This window comes from Fusarium solani (assembly GCF_023522795.1).
Source record: "Fusarium solani strain SB1 chromosome Unknown bctg00000009, whole genome shotgun sequence".
NCBI classification, from domain to species: Eukaryota; Fungi; Ascomycota; class Sordariomycetes; order Hypocreales; family Nectriaceae; genus Fusarium; species Fusarium solani.
Genome location: NW_027072144.1, coordinates 1,279,735 through 1,301,282, shown reverse-complemented (window position 1 = coordinate 1,301,282; position 21,548 = coordinate 1,279,735). Strand labels below are relative to the sequence as shown.

The 21,548-nt window shown below is 50.3% G+C and overlaps 7 protein-coding genes across 7 annotated transcripts; 3 read left to right on the top strand and 4 right to left on the bottom strand.

Moving 5' to 3' along the window:
• Nucleotides 1–375: 375 nt before the first annotated feature.
• On the bottom strand, nucleotides 376–1,471 carry MRS44_013475 (uncharacterized protein; the record flags this gene model as incomplete). The annotated part of the gene is made up of 4 exons (XM_065616947.1): nucleotides 376–520; nucleotides 564–750; nucleotides 803–1,253; nucleotides 1,304–1,471. 4 exons carry the CDS (start codon nucleotides 1,469–1,471, stop codon nucleotides 376–378), a joined length of 951 nt encoding a protein of 316 aa, XP_065473019.1.
• A 511-nt stretch (nucleotides 1,472–1,982) lies between these two features.
• Nucleotides 1,983–3,728, top strand: MRS44_013474 (uncharacterized protein; the record flags this gene model as incomplete). Its single annotated transcript, XM_065616946.1, has 1 exon — nucleotides 1,983–3,728. The coding sequence occupies one exon, from the start codon at nucleotides 1,983–1,985 to the stop codon at nucleotides 3,726–3,728; it is 1,746 nt and encodes a 581-aa protein (XP_065473018.1).
• Nucleotides 3,729–4,878: 1,150 nt separating this feature from the next.
• MRS44_013473 (uncharacterized protein) lies at nucleotides 4,879–5,849 on the top strand (the record flags this gene model as incomplete). Its single annotated transcript, XM_065616945.1, has 3 exons — nucleotides 4,879–4,911; nucleotides 4,967–5,210; nucleotides 5,269–5,849. The coding sequence occupies 3 exons, from the start codon at nucleotides 4,879–4,881 to the stop codon at nucleotides 5,847–5,849; spliced, it is 858 nt and encodes a 285-aa protein (XP_065473017.1).
• A 441-nt stretch (nucleotides 5,850–6,290) lies between these two features.
• On the bottom strand, nucleotides 6,291–8,114 carry MRS44_013472 (uncharacterized protein; the record flags this gene model as incomplete). The annotated part of the gene is made up of 1 exon (XM_046280321.2): nucleotides 6,291–8,114. One exon carries the CDS (start codon nucleotides 8,112–8,114, stop codon nucleotides 6,291–6,293), a length of 1,824 nt encoding a protein of 607 aa, XP_046125884.2.
• Nucleotides 8,115–9,035: 921 nt separating this feature from the next.
• Nucleotides 9,036–10,532, top strand: MRS44_013471 (uncharacterized protein; the record flags this gene model as incomplete). The annotated part of the gene is made up of 1 exon (XM_065616944.1): nucleotides 9,036–10,532. One exon carries the CDS (start codon nucleotides 9,036–9,038, stop codon nucleotides 10,530–10,532), a length of 1,497 nt encoding a protein of 498 aa, XP_065473016.1.
• Nucleotides 10,533–11,145: 613 nt separating this feature from the next.
• Nucleotides 11,146–17,224, bottom strand: MRS44_013470 (uncharacterized protein; the record flags this gene model as incomplete). The annotated part of the gene is made up of 5 exons (XM_065616943.1): nucleotides 11,146–11,164; nucleotides 11,417–13,657; nucleotides 13,717–14,822; nucleotides 14,889–17,144; nucleotides 17,198–17,224. 5 exons carry the CDS (start codon nucleotides 17,222–17,224, stop codon nucleotides 11,146–11,148), a joined length of 5,649 nt encoding a protein of 1,882 aa, XP_065473015.1.
• Nucleotides 17,225–19,188: 1,964 nt separating this feature from the next.
• On the bottom strand, nucleotides 19,189–20,880 carry MRS44_013469 (uncharacterized protein; the record flags this gene model as incomplete). Its single annotated transcript, XM_065616942.1, has 5 exons — nucleotides 19,189–19,511; nucleotides 19,563–19,968; nucleotides 20,028–20,353; nucleotides 20,422–20,644; nucleotides 20,683–20,880. 5 exons carry the CDS (start codon nucleotides 20,878–20,880, stop codon nucleotides 19,189–19,191), a joined length of 1,476 nt encoding a protein of 491 aa, XP_065473014.1.
• Between the last annotated feature and the right edge of the window lie 668 nt (nucleotides 20,881–21,548).

The following is a 21,548-nucleotide window of genomic DNA, read 5'->3' as shown; positions in this document are numbered from 1 at the left end:
TCGGCCTTCACAGTTATGATTCGCCAAAAGCTTGCATCAAGATGCACGAAATCCTTGAAACTCAGGTGCGTTGCCCCAGTATGGAGTTCCCACTGTGGCTGACGACCTCGCTCCAGACGCATTTAACCGAGCTGGTGAGTGCAGACATCGGGCGAAGGGTGCGGGAACCGGAGGCTTTTCGGCTCTCCGTGGGCCACGAGGCAAGCATACCAGAAGAATACTTGGGACGTGCCGTTCTCTTGTCACAGTACAAGGCGAACTTCCGAATTCGGCATAGGGGTATCTCATCAGAGCAACAGACATGGGAGCCTGATCAGGAGTTGCACTTCAGTGGAGCATTGGTAGCCGGCGCTGAACACATGAAGTTCTCTTTGGCTATCTATGAACTACATCCAAAGCCGAGGGAGCCGACTCTTTCATCATCGCCATCATATCGTGGCTAGTAGGCGGGTGGTCACTTTTATCAGGGTTGATGTCGCCGGTGCCGGGAACATCGAGATAGCGTTCAATCTCAATCAGACTTGCAAGTCAGCAGTGGCTGTGAAGCTGGCCTGGATGCATACCTGAATTTCCCGCCATAAAGCTCGTGAATAATATCAGGCAGACGGAGTGAGTCCGAGGATAGCTGTTTCCTAGGGATGTAGACCCTGACATCATCGAGCACCGCATGATCTTCTTCGATCCTCATCTCTCCAAGGATCCCGATATTCTCGTCTGAGAGTTTCTTCATCGTATGAATAAAGTTTTTCCCTGTAAGCTCTAAGCAAGTGCATCATCGGGATAATTCTTGTGGGCTACGAACGACGAAAAGGTAGCTCATCTGCACGGCCAAGCCACGTCCGCCGAAGCACATCTGAGGCTTTGATCCACCTCCGGACACCAAGTCGCATTGCCTTCACTGCGGATTCAGGGACCCCTGTGCATTCGGCCACCATCGTATTGACGTCTTTGGCACGGAGACCTAATCCAACCGCAACTTTCCCCAACGCAATGAAGACAAGCATGTGGATTTGTGATTGTGCTTCCTCGAGCAAGGCAGCATGCTCCACTGCGAATGCTTGGAGAAGTGCCCTCGGCCCCATTCCCGCACGCTCTTCGCGAGGGATTTTGTCTAGCGTCAGCTCATGCCGTAAGTCATTGATATCTGCTTGGGTGTGCGGCCTTTTGTCATCCCAGTCTTCTTCTCCTTTGGGTAAAGCCCTCAGAAAAGTCTTCACCAAGCTGATCGCATCAGGCGATCGGCCCGGCTTTGGCTGTACGCGTGGTTGTGGTCGCTGCGACCTACCCGGCTCAAAGATGATACTGTCCATGGGGGCAAGGATGTCGGCTTGCTTGATGGCGCGAGGGAGACAGGGCAAAAAGAAATGAGGGCGGAAGGTCGCAGGAAGGCAGGACGAGTCCAGTTGGCATCGGGTGAGTGGAACCCAAAATGTGGAGGCTGATTGGCGTAGCCAGATTCGCTAAAGTGCATCTTGTCCAATCAGCATCCGTAAAGAAGGGTAAAGAAGGCAGGAAAAACCGTAATTAATTGGTTGGCGCTAAATGGGGGGATTTGCTTGGCATTGCCGATCTTGCCCCCTTGGCTGAGTGATTTGCTCTTGCTTGCAATCACCACCCGTCCCCCAGCTGCCGGAGACTTGAGGCACATGACTGGCACTGATGCAAGCCACCCTGTCTGCCTCAATCCCTTTTCCCATGGTCCGCGAACCATTTTCCCATGGCACAACCTGTTTTGACTTTCTTTTCTACCACACAATACCGTATCGACTCGACAAATTGACAAAACCTGGTGGGTCCTGGCACCCCTGCTTCATGCAAGTTCTATTCCTCATATAGTTAGTATGTGATGATGAACTCTCGATGCTCTTCCCCGCAATATCAGACAAGGGTTTTGCAATGTTGAGGGATTTTCCCCCTTCCAACGTAAATCACCTGTTTTTTCATCCGATGTGAAGCTATCATGACCCCGTTTTTTGCTCAAAATGACACTTGTGGAGCGGTCAGTCAATATTACGCCCCGGAAATCAGGACCAAAGAAGAAGCCGCTGTCCCATCGGAAATATACTCCTCCAAAGCCCCTGCAACGCCGTGAGAATACATACTCACCACGCAAGAAAGTCGAGGTCCTTATGTTCCTAGAGCATCATAGGATATACGATCCAGATCACTACTTTTCTGTCAATGGTTATCGTCATCCACTAGCCAGAGAAGCCGCAGTCCAGTTCCTAATTCCTGAGTTTACAATATACCGTTGGAAACGGGATAAGGAGGCCATCCTTGACATCAAGAAACGAAGATATTCCCCCCACTGGTCGGACCTCGAGGACGAGCTTTTCCGGCGGTTTCTAGAGGCCCGGGACAAGAAGCTTATCGTGACGACTGGATGGTTCAGGAGACAGGCCCAGATTATCTGGGATGATAAATACCCTCAGTCAGTGAAGGTATTCACATTCTCAAATGGTTGGTGGCTAGGCTTTAAGCGGCGGCGAGGCATCGTCAAGCGTCGGATCACCAAGGAGTCAAGTCGTCGCCCCGAGGAATACAAGGCTATCACGAATAACTTCCTCCGCTTTATCCGCCGGGTATCCAATAACACCAATACACTGCAATTGCGCCACGACCAGTCAGCCAAAATGACTATAAATTATATCCTTGACTCGCCCGTTCGTCGCTTTGAGAAGAAATGGACTTTAAACGTCGATGAGACCCCGATTCCATTCGAATATCTCGATGGAAGTACGTGGGAATTACGTGGGGCAAAAACCGTGGCCGGCAAGACCGACCGTAGCGGGTGGAGCAAGAGACAGGCCACCCTGATCATGTATATCTTCGCCGACGGGTCTTTCCGACTAAAGCCCAAGATCATCTTCCACGGCACCGCCGGTCCACAAGGCAGGATTTTCGCAGATGAGGGCCATCTTTATGCACCAGACGTGACTGTCGCGTACAATGAGACAGCGTACAATAATGAGGACCTATTTTATGACTGGATCAAGGACGAATTGGCGGACGTACAGGCGAAAACACGAGACTTCCTTCTCGTAATGGACGTCGCCACATTTCACAAGTCTGACAAAGTCACAGACCAGCTACGGCAACAGAAGGTGACGAGGGCGCTTATCCCGCCGGGCTGTACGGGTCAGCTTCAACCGCTTGACGTGTCCGTCAACAGACCATTGAAGGACTTGCTACGAGAAGAAACCCTTATTTACATGATAAATAAGGAGGCCCAAGGGCAGACAGAGTGGTCCGTCAAGGATAAGAGGATAATGACAACATGGGTCGTCTCACGGGCTATCCAACGACTTGCCCAACGCCCTGAGATGATTGCCAAGTCATTCACAACCTGCGGTATTAGTGTGAGACCCGACGGGAGCCAGGACCACCTCATACATATCAAAGACATCGACGAGATCGATTTTACGGGTTGGGAGACTGCTGAGGAGGTTATCGTCAAGGAGGAAGAAGTTGTGAATACCCTCACGGACTTTGAGGAGCTTATGTTAGCTGGGGACGAAGACAACACCCCAGAGGACCTTTATATTGGTCTCATGCAGCTAAAGAAGGAACAGCTAAAGATAATGGCCAAGGGGCTTGGACTTTTGGTGGGTGGGAATAAGGATGACATTGTGAGACGGCTGATGAGGAAATATACCGACGGGACTACTGCCGAGGCCCCGATTACAGTGGAGGAAGAGCCTGAATCATGTATTGTAGTTGTACCTTAGCTATTGACTTGTCCTTCGTCGTCTCTATCGACCTTGCAAAAACACACCTTTCCCCGGCTCAAGACATCGTCGGCAGCCTGACTACTTCGCACCCTAACCTAACCGTAGTAATGGCCTTCTTTTGCTAGGAAAATCCCTGTATTTTGACCGGGTGAAGAGGGCTGCCTGTACTCGAGGCGGTAGGTCTGTCTAATCTCGAAGGGTTCGGCGCGTTCAAAGTCATGGGTGACGTCTATTTGGCCCTAGTTAGCTTCCGTTGGGAATGCCCTCACTTCTGCACATACAGACGATATCAATGAAGCCGCACACCAGCGATGGCCTCGATTGGGGCATGCCGGCGGCCGTGACACGAGGAATTTGCCAAAATCAAGGAAGAGGGGGAGATGAGCTGACGTTGTGTTCTGATTCTCATACTAACTGTATGAGGAATAGAACTTGCATGAAGCAGGGGTGCTAGGACCCACCAGGTTTTGTCAATTTGTCGAGTCGATACGGTATCACTGACATTACTGGTATATATGATGTCGTGGCGAGGATCGATTTCGAAGGGTGCTTATTTGCATTCGTAGGCATGTTTTGAAGCTCGGCTTAATTAAAGTGGAGCCCTATTGCGTTGCGAGGGGTTACCCGAGTGCTAGCGCAGGCACCGCGGAATTCCTCCGTCTCCGAGACTGCGACGAATCACCAAACTTGATGCATCACTTTATCAATACAGCATGCACCCGTCCGTTTGACATTGACGACACTGGATCAACACTGTGCAAACAGAAAAAGGAGGCCATTGTAGCGTCCTAGACGGGCCCTCAGGAGTTCCACTAACATTGTCGGATGCATGCATGGCAGAACAGCAAGCTTGAACACAGACTTCCCAGAGTCACCCCTTGGACAAACGGCCTCACAATCGAGACCATGCCCCCTTTAACGTGCTTTCGACCTATTTGGAAGCCCTAAAGAAATTTTTATGCCTTACTTCTCGGGTTCAAAGACTTGAACGCTGCGACGAAATCTAACTCGTCTCCCACCTTACGAATCTATTTCATCAGTTACACTTGCCTCGCAGGCTGATTCATCTTTGATTTCAACTTCTACCCATCCTCTTCTGTCCCTATCCTGCCCGCTTGAGTCACTCTAGCTCAATCTCGTGCCCGCCATGTGCCAAGGTTGTGTGCATAATGGCTGCACGGTAAGTCCATCCTTGCACTTGTGGAAAGACGAGGCCTAACCTGCTTCACTGCCAGATGATAGCTGGCGTCAATCTCTCCATCTATCTCGAAGCAGATTCCAACAGACAGCCCTGGACGCTCAAGTTCTGTTTGGATCTCGAGGCAAAGCTGATGATGGCTCTGTCGAAACGGTTGAGAGGTGCATCGATGGAATTCATCGACCCAAACAATCTTCCCGAAGGTCCGCTGCTTCACCAGTTGATTGACGACGTAGATTTGGACTTCGAATACACAGCTCGTCTTCATAATGTTGTTTTCCGTATGCACTTCCGTGCAACCCTTGGTGCCCACAGCTTACTGACGACATACATATACAGGCGGCTTGGCTGCGCAAGCCAAGGGAATTCTTTCGGATGCGATCGCGTGGGAAGCCATCTTCAAAGTCGAAAACGGGAGAGATGAGAACCTCTTTCAGTGGAGAGTCGGTTTCATCTTGAACGATATGGCGACCGTCGAGGGTGCGAAAAAGTACATCACGGCCAAGCGCATCGGCGAGGCTCAGAGCCAGAAACTATGGGGGCCACAGTTCGTGGCTCATCCATCTACACTTCCTCCAACTCAAACTCCGGGTTCGGCTCCATGGCAGTATGCCAACCAACCTCCAGCACCGGCGGCTCCGTCACAGCCAGTGACTAGTGGCACTCAACCCGCCCACGGCTATGAAGAAGGCGTAGATAGAGTCTCTGCCTCCCATCTATGCTTCGACTTCGAGTCTGAACCACAAGCGCCTGCTGCCGTTCCCCCCACTCGGGAGGTCAGCCAGCGTGCGGGTCCTTGGCGACATGGTCATGCCCACGCTCACGCACCTGCTATTGCTTCACCTCTGTCTACTGTGCAGTCATCCTCTCTCCTGGACGCAGGCGCACAGCCGTCGGTTCTTCCTCCTTCGCAACCTTAGAGAGGCATGCATCAGCCGATTGCCCACGCCAACGTACTCGACAACCGCCATTCTACTTCGTTGTCGGCGGGGAATCAATCCTTTGCTGCCTCCGCCGAGGCTGCTGGGTCTTCCTCCCGCCGCCGACGACCTGTTGGAAATATTGTGCAGGGGTGCCGAGTGCAAATATTTCATTGAACTTGATTGTTAATTTTTGAGATGAGAGTTCTTGTAGGGTTTATATCTCTAAATGATTCCATCTGGGACTTTGAACTCCAAATCTAGGACTTTCAGACTCCTGGTCTGGCTCCTGAAGGGAAGGGCGATCGTTGGATTTCCAACAATTAATCTATCCTCTAGCCTTAGATAGCTGGCATTAATACATTCCGAGTTCTTAATTCCATATCATTATCACAGCTACAAGGAAGTATAGTTAAACTAGGCAAATTTATCCAACCTTTACTAAAATATCGAGATGCGTTTTCGGGTTCTTTGGCCTGTCTCGGCCAACTCCATGATCTCCCCAAGCGCCACGATTGGAAGCCCATCCCACCCAGGGCTATCATTAACCAGTGCACAACTGACAATTCGATACCCGTTGGATTCAGGCCGTAGAATGATCGGTATACGCAAGCCGTATAGTATCCAAATCTCATCTCCGCGTTCCGCAGAAGACAATGAGTTGCCACCATAACCTTGCGGAGTCTCAAAGTTTCCAAACGGTTCATTTCTGATGATCGACCGTATCGTGTCAACATGAATACCCCAAACCTCGATCACTAGTGTGCGATAGAGGTTCATTGAGTCTATAATTTCGCGAAAAGAGGCATTGGCGCTTGTGTGCGTGATTCCACAGCGCATCTTCAAAGAAAACTTGCCAAAGTAGTCATCTCGCCCTCTGCAAGTCCAATCCACAACCCAAGATGGCAATGCTAGCCTCCGTGAAGCAACAGGAATTGCAGCCTGGATCAAGACGTCTAGACTGTCTTCGGCCTGTATAATCTTCTTTGTCGTCTCAATGAGAACATCAGACGGGCTGTTTTGCGATGAATAGTCCGGAATGATGTGATACTTCGGATATGCAAGCCCAATGAAGGAGTAGACCCTATCTCGGTCATCAGAAGACTCGCAATAGCGAGAGTGTGCTAAAAGCATCTTGATATCCGTTCTTCCGTTCCAGCGCAACTTCATCTTGGTCATGACCCTTGCTCTGTCCACATTCTCTTGCGCTCCTGTACGCTGGATGTGCTCCAAGACACGACAAAAGACTCGATCTTCCGGGCCATTTATCTCAAGGCCATTGGTTCCAATAAGCCGATCACGACTTGTCAGGAAGCTTTCGTGGATTTCGCAAAAACAATCCAGCATTTGCGATATCTGCGCCCAAGAGATGAACTGGCGCCCAAACATGAAAGTAATGTTGTGGGACATGATGAACTCCTGAAATACCCATGCTCGTCCCCACCAAGGGCTTCCAAGGACGTCGTAAAATGCCATCCATCCGTTTGCAAATCTTTCGTTCGCCATGTTCTCCCAGAAATAGCGGTTCAGTCGATACCACCAGAATCGCTTCACCGTAGGTTTAGGATCCTCTGGACACATTAGGATGGTCTCGATATAGTAAGCGTCATGGTGCCATTGGTTTTGTTTCCTTTTCATTTCGGCATCCAGGTTCTCTCGCTCTTCATCGTTCTCAAAGCTGAGCATATTATCATCCTCTCGAAGTGGCAAATTGCGACATAGCTCGCTCAACCATTCGAGTCCCGTTCCCCTTGTGTCAGATATCGATAAACATATAAGGGTATGCTGCGCACACTCGTAGATGTCTCTCATGAATCCGACTTGGTGGGATCTCTCTTGGTTGTTCTTCTGGTTGATACATAATTGATCAACCCATAAACGAAGGGGACTGTTTCCGAAGCTCTTGTTGAAATACTGGCGAGCAAGCACCAACGCATGATGTAGGTTGGCGAAGACATTGCACCTTATCCCATTGACGAGGATAATGTTGGTCGTTTTTGCATTTCCCGCGCAATATGAGAGAGCAAAGTATCGGCCTTTCACGTCGACTAAAGGCGCTTCAGGCAGGAACTCGCACTCAATTAATCCACCGCCAGAGTCGGGAAGAATATTGATAATCCGGATTTCTTTGCTGGTTGCATCAAGGTCATTGTAGAGATTTGCCGAATAGAACTCTTCATTTTCTGGAGTCTGAAAGACATCGTGTCCTGATAGTGCTCCTGGTGGCTGTTGGCTGGACTCTGTCGCCTCTGCGGATTCGTTCATTGTGAGAGCATTTGATTGCGAGGCTACTGGGGAGAAAGACGGTGAGCGGGGAGTTTATGGTCGGCATGACTTCAGAGCCTGACGAGGCAGAAAAATGCTCTACTTAGGTATATGCATGGCTGCAAGCTGCGCCACATTGCTCCTGCATTCTGAGCTAGGGGATGGGAGCATATCCGGTATAAAGATATCGCATCAAAGATAACACATCTACATACAAATGACGAGCAAAGCCCCTTATGACCTTGACTGATGACCCTGTGTCGCAGGGTAGGCATGATCTTCACGGCCTCATGAAACAACTGCGTTAGTAATCTAGCCGTATGCTATAAGTAGCTCTGCGGGATGGAGTACCCCGCACAAAAGAAATAACCTCAGACAACAATCAATCAACACACTGCTGCTGCCCATTATCGTTTACCTGACCCTTGATCCTTTTAGCACGCTCAGTGCGACACCCTGTGTCGCATATCACCACTAGGTTCGTGCGACTGGATATGAAACGCGGCCCGTACTTTGGGGTCGTGTATCCGGTTTCACATCTAGCTTGTCGCATCAAGGGTTCCAATCCTAACGACATGAGCTTAAATAGCTGTGCCTGAGCACATGGCTGTTCAATTTCCTTGGTTCTCCAGATAATTCTCATCAATTGACTGGTGCCATCAATGATCCCTGTAGAGCTAGTTGTCTGACACCCTGACTGATCAGAGAAAAAAAAAAAGAAGTCGGTCGGGTCCGCATTCTTCCGAGCCGAGTGCGGAGAACGCCGGTCCAATCACGACCCCGATGCGGGCGTCGATATATACCAGGAATGGATTTCACCCCACCAACAGCACGAAACTTCAAATCAAAATAAACAATCTTGCGAAAAGGTCACATCTCCGCCAGCACCACCACCATCATTCTCTCCAGCATCAGACCTCCATGAACTCCACACCATTCGTGGATTGGATCGAGAATTGGCTGCAAGCCATTCCCAATCCCTCGTCCATTCAGCTGCCAAAGTCGTACAGCCTCCAACCGCGTGGACCTGAAATGACACCTCCGCCATCTCGATCAAGCAATCGAAGCGGTTCCCCATCAAAGAGGCAGAAGCTCGGGTCTCTTCCCGGCCAATCTATTGCAATGGATCACCAGTATGACAGCAACGATGACCAGGCAACACCAAGGTCAGCATCTGCAGCCGCCACGGCCGTCGACTCTCGGTCTCTTCCAATTTTCTTGGGCAGAGACATTCCCAGCCTGACTCCTTCGCAAACATCGAATTCGCAAACGGAACAGTCTATGGGAGGGTCAGAAGCTGGTGGACAGTCTTTGCGAAAGTCTGAGGCTGGTGGCTCTCCAACGAGGGGAAGGCGCAAGAGCCCAGACAAGAGCAAGGTCAAAAACGTCAACAGCCTCCATGCCATGGATTTGCCTGTCGTCCGGGTTGCTCAGCAAGACAACCCGTTCGAAAAACTGCCCAAAGATGTCCACGAGCTTTTCACGCGGATCCACGCCATAACCGTGCTGCGCGATCGGTTCATTCCTTCCGAGATCCAAACCCAATTCAAGAAACTGCAACCGCTTGTCCCGGACAGTTGGTTCCGTCCACTCGAGGAACTTGGTGTCTCCATCAACTATGATCCGAAAAGCAAGGACGCAATTCTCGGGATCGGCGGGCCAACAACCTCTACCGAGGCCGCTCTTGAGGAACTTCGTACGCTGCGCCGCCTCAAAGCCGACGCAGACACATGCGAGCTCTGCGGATACTCCGAAATTGGCTGGAACATGACTGTACACATGCCACTCTTGGTGCATGCGCTTTCCGCCCAGCCGACGGTTCACGTGGTGCCGTCCCTGACAGCGCAACTAACCTCCAAATTCGTGCCTTCAGCCGGGAGTAGTGTAATCGAAGCCAAGATGATCGACTTTGCCCTCGCTCTGTGGCTAAGCAACGGAAAACCACTCCGCTCAGATGCAACGGACCAGGACTGCCGACTAATGACTGCCATCACGAACAAGGTGTTTAATCAACCCGGGGACTCGCAGACTGTCAACCAGACCACCTTTGCACCACTGCAGTTTGCCCCGATTGGGTGCAACGTCGAGACCAAGCTCGGAACTGCCATCACCGACGGCCGACTACAGCTTGGCGTTTGGACCGCCGCCTGGTTCTGCCGCATGGAGACGTTTCGTCCGAAGGGTTGTCCATGGGTCACGATACCCCTCCTTTACGTAGTCGACCACAGCTGGCGGATCTCGTTTGCTTGCCACCGCGGCGATTGCATTGAGATCCTAGAGGAGATGGATATTGGGGATACAAGATCACTGGTAGGGATATATCAGTTGACTGCGGTGTTGAGAGAGCTCGCGAGCTGGATATCAACAACATATCGGGAATGGATTGAGCGAGTATTCCTTGGGACTGGAGGGTCGTGAACTGGTAATGATGATAATGAAGCGTCTCGTGTTTTTCATGTCTGTACGCACTTCACTCGTTGCTTGCATAACTAGTGATTTATTAAGTCCGAAGGACTTCTATGCCTTTCGGTACGAAAGGTCTTCTTAAGCTCTGGGATTCCCCCCACCCGCATTAAGTGGTTACCCGATTAGGAAGCGTAACTGCACCTCCTATTGGTCCGGATTAACCCCATCCGAATGCCCCTCAGAGGTGCCAATCTTCTCTTCCTCATTTGGCAATGCGCACATGTGAACTCTCATTCGCTCTCTGAGATTAAGTGCAAAGGAGTCTTCTTTTGAGGGTTTCCTGTTAAGACACACGTGAAATGCACGTGAAATGCACGTGCGAGCTCGGTTTGTGTGATCGCATTATTGCTCTTGTCTTTATATTTTATGACATTTTCTCTTATGCTTGAGTTAGGTGTAATTAATGTATTAGTTATTGTTGGATCGCGTACCACACATTCAATCCAAGGGATTAATGGTCAATAGAGTGTGGAGACCAAAGATGATGATTGTATTGATCTAGGATGCCTCGCGGCCCCCTCTTTTTTCTCGAGAGGGGTTTTATGTCATCTCACGCCGCCTCTGACTAAGGTCGGCATATCGATCTATCAGAGGTTTCGTAATACAGGGTCACAATCCAACAGTTATCTAAATTACATTACTGCTAGTATTGTGCAGATGGATATGACAATAACGATAATCGGGCCTCATTTACTGTCCTCTCGCACAACTGTTCCAGCCTAGCCTCGCCATCAAACATTTCCTGTGGTATTTCATTCCCGACTATGTCCTGCACCCGCGCCTTTGACAGCAACATAATACCATCAAGCGATTTGCACCGCGATAGCTGCACATACAGGCTGTACGGATCGCACTTTCCTGGCTCGAGTTGTCCAGTTGTCGTATTCAGCTTTGTTCCGGTTCCTCGCAGCTCCAGCGCAATCTCGACGAGGGTTTCGCCTTGGATTTTGTAATCGGTGCATGCGAACGCGGCAGTGCAGGGGAGTCCTCGGCGGCTCACTTCGTGCCTCTGCCAAGGCCTCTTCTTGGCCCTCTTCTTCTTCTCGATGGGTATCTGGGCACTTGTTGGAGTAAGCAGGACCGTGCCTGGTGGTGGCATGTCATCAAACTTGAACTTCTTGGTGGACTCGGACGACAGGATGATGCCGGCAGGTGGTCCAAAGTGGAGGATGATGTTCGAGGCGAGTTGATACCCTGGGAAACTCTTGGAGTCTGGTATAACTTCCAGTGCTTTGTACTTGGCCCCGTTCACGAGCTTGAGGCCTGGGTTTATATTCTTCGTCACTACCACCGGCATGCCAGGCACGAACATGAACGTGGCCGGCACACAGATCTTGCTGTCATCTCCGACGCTGGCCATGAGCGTAGCTTCTTCCTCCGTTACCGGTAATGTACTGGGTTTACCCCAACGGTGCTGGGGTAGAAATATCCGGACTGGCTTCTGGTGGTGCCTCTGGAAGGCCAAGACCGCATCCATGTTCAGGCTCCATCTATTGCTGTTAAGGGGTGTAACTACTGTGATGCCCCTGCCCCATGGTATGGCTCGGCCTTCCTGAAAGCACCGGCTATTAAGAAGCTCCATGTCGGACTCGTCTTGCTGCCCCTGCCGGATCCGAGTCAGCAGCCGCTGCAGCTGCGGGTCCCCCGCTGCGCGCACCTGTTCGGTGAGCATAACGACGGTGGTAAATCGAGCCCAGAGTGCGTGCGCCCTCATTTCATCTGCAATCCTGAGGGCGGACCATGGCGTCAATAGCGACTTGTTTTGCACTGGGCGGAATTGGTGGAAATCTCCTGATAGTAGCACCACTGGGATGCCGCCAAAATCTTGATTCGATCCTCGGGAGGCGCAAAGTCGCTTGTTGATGTTGGAGAGCGTCTGGAGGCCCAGCATGCTCACCTCGTCAATGATGAGCAGCCACTTTTCTCTCCATCTTCTTCGAGCATCACCGTCCACGTAGGTTACCGTGCTGCCATCGTCGGCATTGCCGCCGGATACGTTGGGTTGCATCCCACAGGCGGAGTGAATAGTCACGCCGTGGATCCGCGCTGCTGCGGCCCCCGATGTCGCCGTCATAAGCAGCCTGTGCGATACGTCTTTGCTAGCGAACAATTCCGCCAACGCCTCGATGACCCTGGACTTCCCGGTGCCGCCCTCCCCACCCAGGAACTCGCATAGTTGTGCGTTATCATTGTTCTCGACATTACTGCTATCGAAATCATCGCTGTCACCTTCGTCCGGGATGGTGTCGAGATGGCGACATACTAAAAGGAAGGCAATTTCCTGCCGCTCGTTCAGGGTGAACCTGCTTGCGATCTGCCGACCGGCATGGAGGAATGTGGTTGACGGTCCAAAAGCGACCGTAGTGCTGGGTCCATCAGTGTTCCTGGTGTCTGTTTCCGATATCTCTATGCTATCTTCTCCTGCACCCGCAAAAGTATGGTTCAATAATGCTTCTGTGCCGGCAGCCGTGTTCTGAGTATCCTGAACTCCGTCAGAGCCTTGGATTCTTTGCACAATTTCCTTGTCGGCTTTATCCTGCTTGCTCTTAATCCCCCTGAGCTGATGTTGCATTGGGAGCTCGCTTCTAGCTACCATAGTTGGCTGGTACTGCTCAAGGCTCTCAGCAGGGGCGACAGTCTCAAGATCATCTGCAAAGTCGGTGATATCTGCGTGGGCTTCATGAAGCTGATCTAGCAGCTTAACGAGAGACTCCGAACCAGCGGTCACCTGGTTGGGAGCTGTGGCACCCCGTACTGTTTCCATCAGTCGGCGAAGCTGGCCAACCTGATCTGAGCGATACGTTTTTACTGGGCCCATAGAATCTTGGATATCATCCCCCATAGCATCGATATCATCTAAAATGGCATCGTCCCCTGCAACTGCCCACTGCTTCGCGTCTCGCCGCGCATCTTCCGCTGATCGCTTCAAGAGCTGGATGTTGCTTGCGATAGTCTGGAGTCTTTTGGGGAGTCGCCGTCTCCAGTGTTCCCAGATTTCATTAATATCGCCTGATGCTGCTGTAGTGAACTTCTCCCATGGCACAAAGAGTGCGAGGTGCTGTACTGCAGCTCTGGTGCTAATATTAGTGTATGCTCCTCGTTTATCCATCCCATCTGTTCTATGGCTTGTGCTTACCTGCGGTATCTGTCTGCGTTTGTGTCAATATCAAAGTCCATATCGAGAAACCCGTTCATGCATGGCACTGCATACTTCCCCGGGGGTCTTAGAACCTGCACCCAGTCCCTTCCCGGCTTCCAGTTCATTTCAAATTCTATCTTCACCAACTCCTTGGAAGATGAATCTATCCTCTTTTGTAATGTAACAAGCGACACGTAGTCATAGAAGCATAATGTCTGCAGCACCTCTCCACGGTGGTGGTAGGCTTCAATGTATGGTAGCTTCTTGCCATCGCTTCCCACCAAGACCCTCTCCGCGCTGGCTTCCGCGTCGTTGCCGTTGCCATTGCCACTTATGTTCTCGATAGGTCCATCATCGTCGTCGCCTATAGTGCTACCGGTACTGCATTGCTGGAGATGCGGCCAGCGTCGGAGTATTGCCCAGTACATCGTTGTCATATTCACATATGACCATTGTTTGGTACTCGAGAACTCACTTGGGTAATCCAAGAAGTGCGCAATCACCTCCACCTGCGATAATGGCCTCTCGGTGAATATTCGGTTTGCGATTCTCATCAGATACTGGCGGTTTATATTTGCCTTGGCTTCGTAGTTTGCAGTTGTTGCACCAAGCCCGACGGCGCTGGTTGTGCTGATACTCGGAAAGAGCTCTGCTGCTATGGCCACTCTCTTCCAGATCGGATCTTCGATTTTTGTGGCGTAGTTTGTCAGGTAGTATATCAGCGCCATTGTCTTGCTTTGGGTTCCGATGAAGGAGATGTCGTGATTGTGCCTCAACCCAACCGCCATTGACTTGTTCCATCGGTTGATCATGGGATGTGAGCGTTGGAGCCGAAGTATACCATCCGCGCCGAATTCGCTTTTTGTAAAGAGCTTCCAAGGCGCATGGAATCGACACGTGGGCTTCTTCCCTCCCTCCTTGTTATGAGAGTATTTGACACAAGTTGCGGTGTGGACATGCATCTGGACCCTGCCCGCGCAAAAGTGGGCTTCATCGTCAAACTGTTCAGAGAAGCGCCCTGTATCGGTCATCAAGTGGGATATGTTGTCGTAAACCACCCTAGTCTGGCTCTCCTCATTAAAGGCAGCAGATTCGTTCAGATCCTAGATAATAGTTTAGCTTCCGACCTACGTTGGCTTTTGGTTACGTGGATATATGGATGCACATACCTCGGCAAAGACAGAATCGACATATTTCAGGATTCCTTCCCGTTCCATCGCCGCACTCTCATCATCCTCCCCGTTTCCATGAGCACCGATGAAGTTTCCGAGCTCCAAGTTCCCCTCGAGCCATAGCAAACCATGGACATGAAGAGCACCGCGTTCGTTGGTCTCGACGGCGGCGAAATACTGTCCAATCCGACCAAACACAGATTCCTCCCCAACCTTGACGTAATGCTCAAAGAACATCTCTACTTCGCGGTGGAAGAAGATGGCAGAGCTTATGGGGTCGGTTATCGCCAGCTTCACTCTCTCATACCTATCCTGAAGGGCCCGAAGCAGGGTTGCTTCCGCGCCAGCCTTGTCCTCCTTTCGATATGCCGCCAGACGTAGTTTTACCGGGTTCGTAATGTCATTAGGGTTCAGCGTAAACCAAATCGCCGGTATACCGTATCTGATGATGAGCGCTTTAATCTTTCTGCGCATGGCTAGCCGCGACTCCTGCGACATGGCCTGTTTGTAGCCAAAGTATGAGATGTGTCGCAGGAGCTTTTTGATATCTTCATCTCGGGTGCTCCCGCCAGCCTCTAACTCCTTTTGCACTTCCGCCAGTCTGTCTAGTGTTAACGACCGAACGATCCTCTCAACCTCAGGAAAATCGGTCCGTCGCACGCTCACCATACTTACTCCTCTATTCCTAGACCGAACCTCTATGTTGAAGACTAGGAATGAAAACGCCGGATGATTGGCAAAGCGACCACCATGTCGTTGCAGCACCTTCTTCATCCATGCGCGAAGTCCGAGATTACGTGTTGGCGAAATCGCATCCTCTCCACCCTCTCCAATACCGTCTCTATTACGGATATGCCCTGTGAGCTGGACACTGTTCTTCCACAGGTCCGATTCCATCTCTTCCTTGCACCGTGGCCCACCAAAACCGAACGGGAATAGTGTTGGAAATGCTTTTGCAAGATGCCAGAGATCATTGACATCTGCAAACTCGTTGCCTCTTGAAATGTGAATGTATGGCTGAAGGTGCGAATCCTGCGCGCTCCCAGCCGGCGGGTTGGGCGGCTGTGCCTGCGCATTTGTCTGTCCACCTCTGATTGTATCAATGGCAAATTGCAGTTTATCGGCATCTGTTGCTCGCGGTGCTGTATCCAGTGGAAACATACCAGATGCAAGCATCTCATCAAGAAAGCTTCCCATGCCCTCATACTCGAGCTCCTCCCGACTGCGCTCGTCATAGAGCTGCTGATCCTCGTCGTAACTTACATCATTCTCATCATACGCTCTGCCCAGCCCGTCCACAATCTGTTCGAGTGACTGGGGCCCAGTGTCATCCATTCCACGTTCTGCCGGGGGCACAATGTGCGCTGTTCGCGTTTCTTCCCATGCCGATGGTTCATCTCTCTCTATCCTGTCATAGATCGGGCTCGGAACCCCATGCGCCGGCTCTCCCCAACTATCCAACTCGGCTTTGTCGATTTCGATGTGCCGATAGTGGGGGTTAAATTCTTTTAGCCAAAGCAACGCCCGTTCCACAGCTCCTCGCCGGACTGAGAGCAACTTGGATAGATCGCTGGGGGCTGGTCTCTGCGGCCCATGCCAGGATATATGGATGTCCTCCAAAGATTGTAGAAGCGGATGTGGTAGTACTGTGGTAACCAAGTCTTGAACATTGTTTGGAAACACAGTTATATGACCCTTCACATGCCGTGCATATGCCGTACTCTGTTTGGTGCTTTTTGTGACTTTGATTCTTGCAACGAAACCGAAATGGGTGTTGAGTGCGATCAGCTTCTCCTCAACCAATGTCAAGTCTCTGAGAGCATCCGGGTACATGTGCTCGCAACCAAGTGCTTGATGCAAGTTCCCGCCCCGCGCCATATTGCATTCGCGGATCTTCATTGCACAGTTTTCGCAGCTCGGTATAGCCTTGCCAACAGGGAAGCAATCGGGACATGAATACGTGCGGCAGCTATTCATCGCTGCGCTATTCGTCCACTCTTCCCAGCTAAGCTCTTTCATCTCCATGGTGCTGATCTTCTGATAGCATATCATGCATGTGTGTATGGGTAGGGTGTCCATGTTGTGAAATGCTTGATAAAAGTCCATGACTGTGGATATATTCCTCTCACGGGGGACCGGCTTACGCCAATTCTTTGTGTAGGATATTCTCTCCTTCTCTGTAAATTCATCTTCCAGATACTTAATAGCTCTCTTGAATGCCTGGGTTTGCTCTTCAAGGTTGCTATTCTCAACCTGTGTTCGATTTTGCCTTTTGTTTTGTTCTTGTCCGTGTTGGTCAGCCTTACGCTTGGCGCCAAGTTCTTGTTGGCCATGTTGATCCACATCTGAAAAGCTTGGAATGCTCATACATTGCTGCATGCCCAGTGCATTGTGCCGGTGATATTGGCTCGCGTTGCTTATTTCTGCAGCTTGTGTGGGGTTTGGTGCTATAAGCGGTTGCACTGGTACAGGTTTTAGTTGCTGTGGAGCATTAGATGGCAACTGGGAACTGGCTGGTGGGGTCCCAACGGCAACCAGTGGTCTTTGCTGTTGGGTTTGTCTCCTTTGCCGCCAGTTTCTTTCCCGGGCATCTTTCCGTCTTGATGCACGAGAAGTTCGCGGCTTGCCTCCTGATCTTGGAGGCGCCTGTATTGGTGTCGTACTCCTTGGCGGCGGTCGACTCATCCAGCTTTCAGGTCCCTGTATTTGAGTATTGATGGTGTCGACTTGGTATGCACTTGGCTGATGTTCCTGCACCCGATTTCCTTCTCGAACATCTCTCCGCCTTGGTGCACGAGAACCTCGCGGTCTGCCTCTTTTTCTTGGAGGCACTTGTGTCGGCGTCGTGCTCCCTGGTGGTGGCCGGCTCATCCAGTTTCCTGCCGCCTGTGTTTGCGCATTGGCATTGTCGATTTGATTTACACTTGATTGGTATTGTTGGTGATTACCTGGTTTGCTTGGTTGGTCCGCTGATTGTGGTCCCTCTAGTGCCGCGTCTATAGGTACGGGTTCTGGAATATCGCAAAGTGTACTCGGTTGGACAGTAGGGAGCGACCTCCTTAATGTCGGGCCCACAAGCTGGACACCCGGAATACGACCGGGTGTGCTTGGTTGGACAGTAGAATGTGATTCTCTTGGTGTTGCGTTTGTATTCGAGTTTCCCGCACCAAAGATATCATTGTACGTCTTCAGCCCGAGACTGCTGAGTGTGCTGCCAGGCGCTCGACCACGCAGCCTTTCAAGTAGAGCAGGTAAGGACGAATCCATTACAAGACAGCGTATGTACGAATATTCTTAGGGTGTGTAATCATGTGTATTAAGCCAAATAGTGTCATAAATATGAACGATAAAGGTTGATGCCATTCACAATGCTGTTTTGTAATCGGTACATTCTGGGGCAGATTTCGATTCTCCCACACCAACCGGGCCAACCGGTCCTACTCTCCTCTTGATCCGATTCTATCCCGATACTCCCACGTCATCTTCGTCTCTATTACACCTATCAAACTATATGGTAATATCGTCGATCGTCATTGTCTTGACCCACCTACCAATAAATGATAGGTCTATCCCACCTTGGTCTTCTTTACCTACTCTTCCAATTTCATCCCAATATCAGACTTGATTATTCATCCTATTATCTACTCGGAGCATCATCACACCGACATACCAATAGAGCATCATATTCCTTCACCCTCGTCCTTTCGTGATAATTAACTTCGGGCTTGATTATTCATCCCATCATCTGCTCGGAGCATCGTCACACCGGTATACCAGTAGAACATCATACTCCTCCACCCTCTTATTATTATAACATTAATAACATCGGGCTTGATTATTCATCCCATTATCTAGTCGGTATGCCATTATACCGAATATACCAGTACGGCATCATACTCCTCCACCCTCTTATTCATATGGCTGTGGTCGCTGCAGTATTGATATACCAATAGATCAAAATATCCCTTCACCCACTTTCATTGTAATGGTAACATCTAATATCTTAGTCAATCCTTCGTAATCGCGGAAGAAGCAATTCTGTTCAACAACTACGTTGATTGATCAATTCCGCTTTGCAAGTATCCACTTGGCAGGGATCAAGGCTCTTAACTAAAGGTGCTTTACGACGATCGGCGATACCATCCAGTACCCCTCTGCCGATAAGACCCCTCTACTGATAAGCAAAAAAAAAAGTTTCCCCATACAAACTGCTAATTTTCAACCCCCTCACAAAGAGCCACCAGAAATACGAAAAACAAGTCAATTCCTATTTTTCCAGCTTGGAATCGAATGTATTTTAATATAGTCTTGGTCTTCTAACTGCACGGCCTGCGCGCGTGCGTGTGACAGCTAACTCTTCCGCCTCCGAATCTGAGCCCTCATCCTCTTCCACTCCTCCCACCTCGATCACCTCTTCGACACCCTCTGTCTCTTCAATCATTTCGTTTGGTTCAGAAATAGTGTCACCGGTCACTAGAGACTCGGCCAGTGTCATAAACTTCCTGTTGGGATTCGGTATCGCTTTCCTCTTCTTGCCTCTGCTCAGCCTCCCGACTTCCTCCTCTAAACTGGCTACTCTTGAGCTTAGAGAAGCGATCTTTGACTCTTGTGCTTCAAAACCTTTCGATATCACAGAATAGCGCCTTCTTGTCGAAGGGCTTTTGTTCTTACCTAGATCCCTGATGTGACGGCTGGTCTTTGGCGTGTTATCAGAGTCGCGTTGCCCGTCGCTGAGGCCGTCTGATGCGGGCGTCGTTTCCTTCTTGTCAGGCTGGATCTCAGGATGTATGAGCGCTTTCCGTCGAGAAATCGGCCAGTTTCCGGTCACTCTCCAACCAGAAAGGATGTTTTTCTTCGTCATACCCACTTCTCTGCCTTTGGCATAGGCCTTGATGAAGTTGACCTTGTCCACCGGCGCAGAATCGGTCAGGCTTGTCAGCTTTTGGAGTTCTTTGCGATAGGCCGCCTTGGATGCATTAAATGGACCATTGTCGAGTGGTTGTAGGCCGTGGGAGCAGTGAGCCGGCAGGTAACAACAATACACGTTGTTCAAAAAGCACGTAGCCATCCACTCATCCTAGATTTACGGTCAGCGACATCCCCGGCCCAGGTGGCCCGGAAAAGGCGGATACGAACAGATACATGGCTTCGATGACCATCTAAGATGATAAGCCTCGCATCTGACTCATCTTCCGGCTGTGTTTGGGGAAGATAGACCTGTTTGAGCCACTCGACTGCGATATGGTTGTCTGTCCAGCCGTTGTCGGACGTGATGTAATACCAGTCAGCCACTTCCTTGAGCTCATCAATAAACCACTGTTGCTGAAGCTCTTTGCCTTTAAAGATAATCCCCGGCTTCAGAAGACGGCCAGTTGCAGTTGCGGCTTCGAGAAAGCTGGTCCAAGTGCGGGACTGGGAGCCTTTGAGGAAGGCTTTCTTCTTGGGGTCGCTACTGCCGATAACTAAGGAATCCAAGCCTACATTGGCAGCTGGTCAGTTTGTCTCATGAAAGAAACGACAAAATACTCACCAAATCCGGCCATGATGCCGCCCTCGTCAACATTAACAGTGTTCTCAGGTTTGATCCAGCCATATTCGCTCTCGCGGATGTCAAAGTACCAATTGACGGCGGTCGGGGTAAAACAATTGAACCTCGACGCCTCCTGGCGTTTTCCTATCTTCGTCTTTATGGACGGATGTCGTTTCATAAACCTGGCTAGCCAATGTACGCCGATAGGCTTTTCCCTGCCTTGCTGTTGTAGGAGGGCAGCGACGGTGGCGCGAACTTGACTGTGAGAAGGAGCATAGCCCAAGGCCTCTTGTCGGGATGGGTGACCTCAGACTTTGGCGGTACACCTCTTAATCGGTTCGAAAGAGTCGGCTGAGGGATGCCGTGCTTCTGGGCGGATTGGTTCTGCGAGAGACCGTTATCTGTGACATCTAATATTGCTTCAATAACGTCATCCTCTGTGTAAGAAGCTCGAGCCATTTTTCAAGGCGATTATGGAAGGCCGGCGCAGATAAAAGTCCTACAAGCTTTGGGGAGGAGTGTTCGTGGAGGAGGCATTGATAGAAATTTTGCGATAGTTCCATGCGGCCAAACCGCCCATATAGCGTAAGCAACAATAGCATAATACGAAACAGCATGAAACTCTCAATAAGACACAACTTGTTTCACGTAAATAACTTCAATTTTAGCCAAGCACCGTGTAAGTGAAGTTGGGCATTTTGTATGGGGAAACTTTTTTTTTGCTTATCAGTAGAGGGGTCTTATCGGCAGAGGGGTACTGGATGGTATGTGCTGACGTTTTGGCCAATCCTTTGTACTCATGGAAAAAGCAAATCTGTTCTCCATCTACGTTAATTGATCAATTCAATTGTGCGAGTATCCGCATCGGCAGGGATAGTAGCTCTTAGCTGAAAATGTTGGATGGAGATCGGCGATGCCCATCCTCTCTGCGCAACGAAGTACTGTATCTTTACCAAGTGGTATCGATCTTCGTATTGTATATACTATATCATTTAATCGATCATAAATATCTGATGTGTTTCTTCTTTATTCTGTACATTTGCATGCCAATCTTGCAGGCTTATCTTACAATTGCTCTCTGTCTCTCTCTCACACACACACACACTGTCGTAATCCTAACTGCTCTC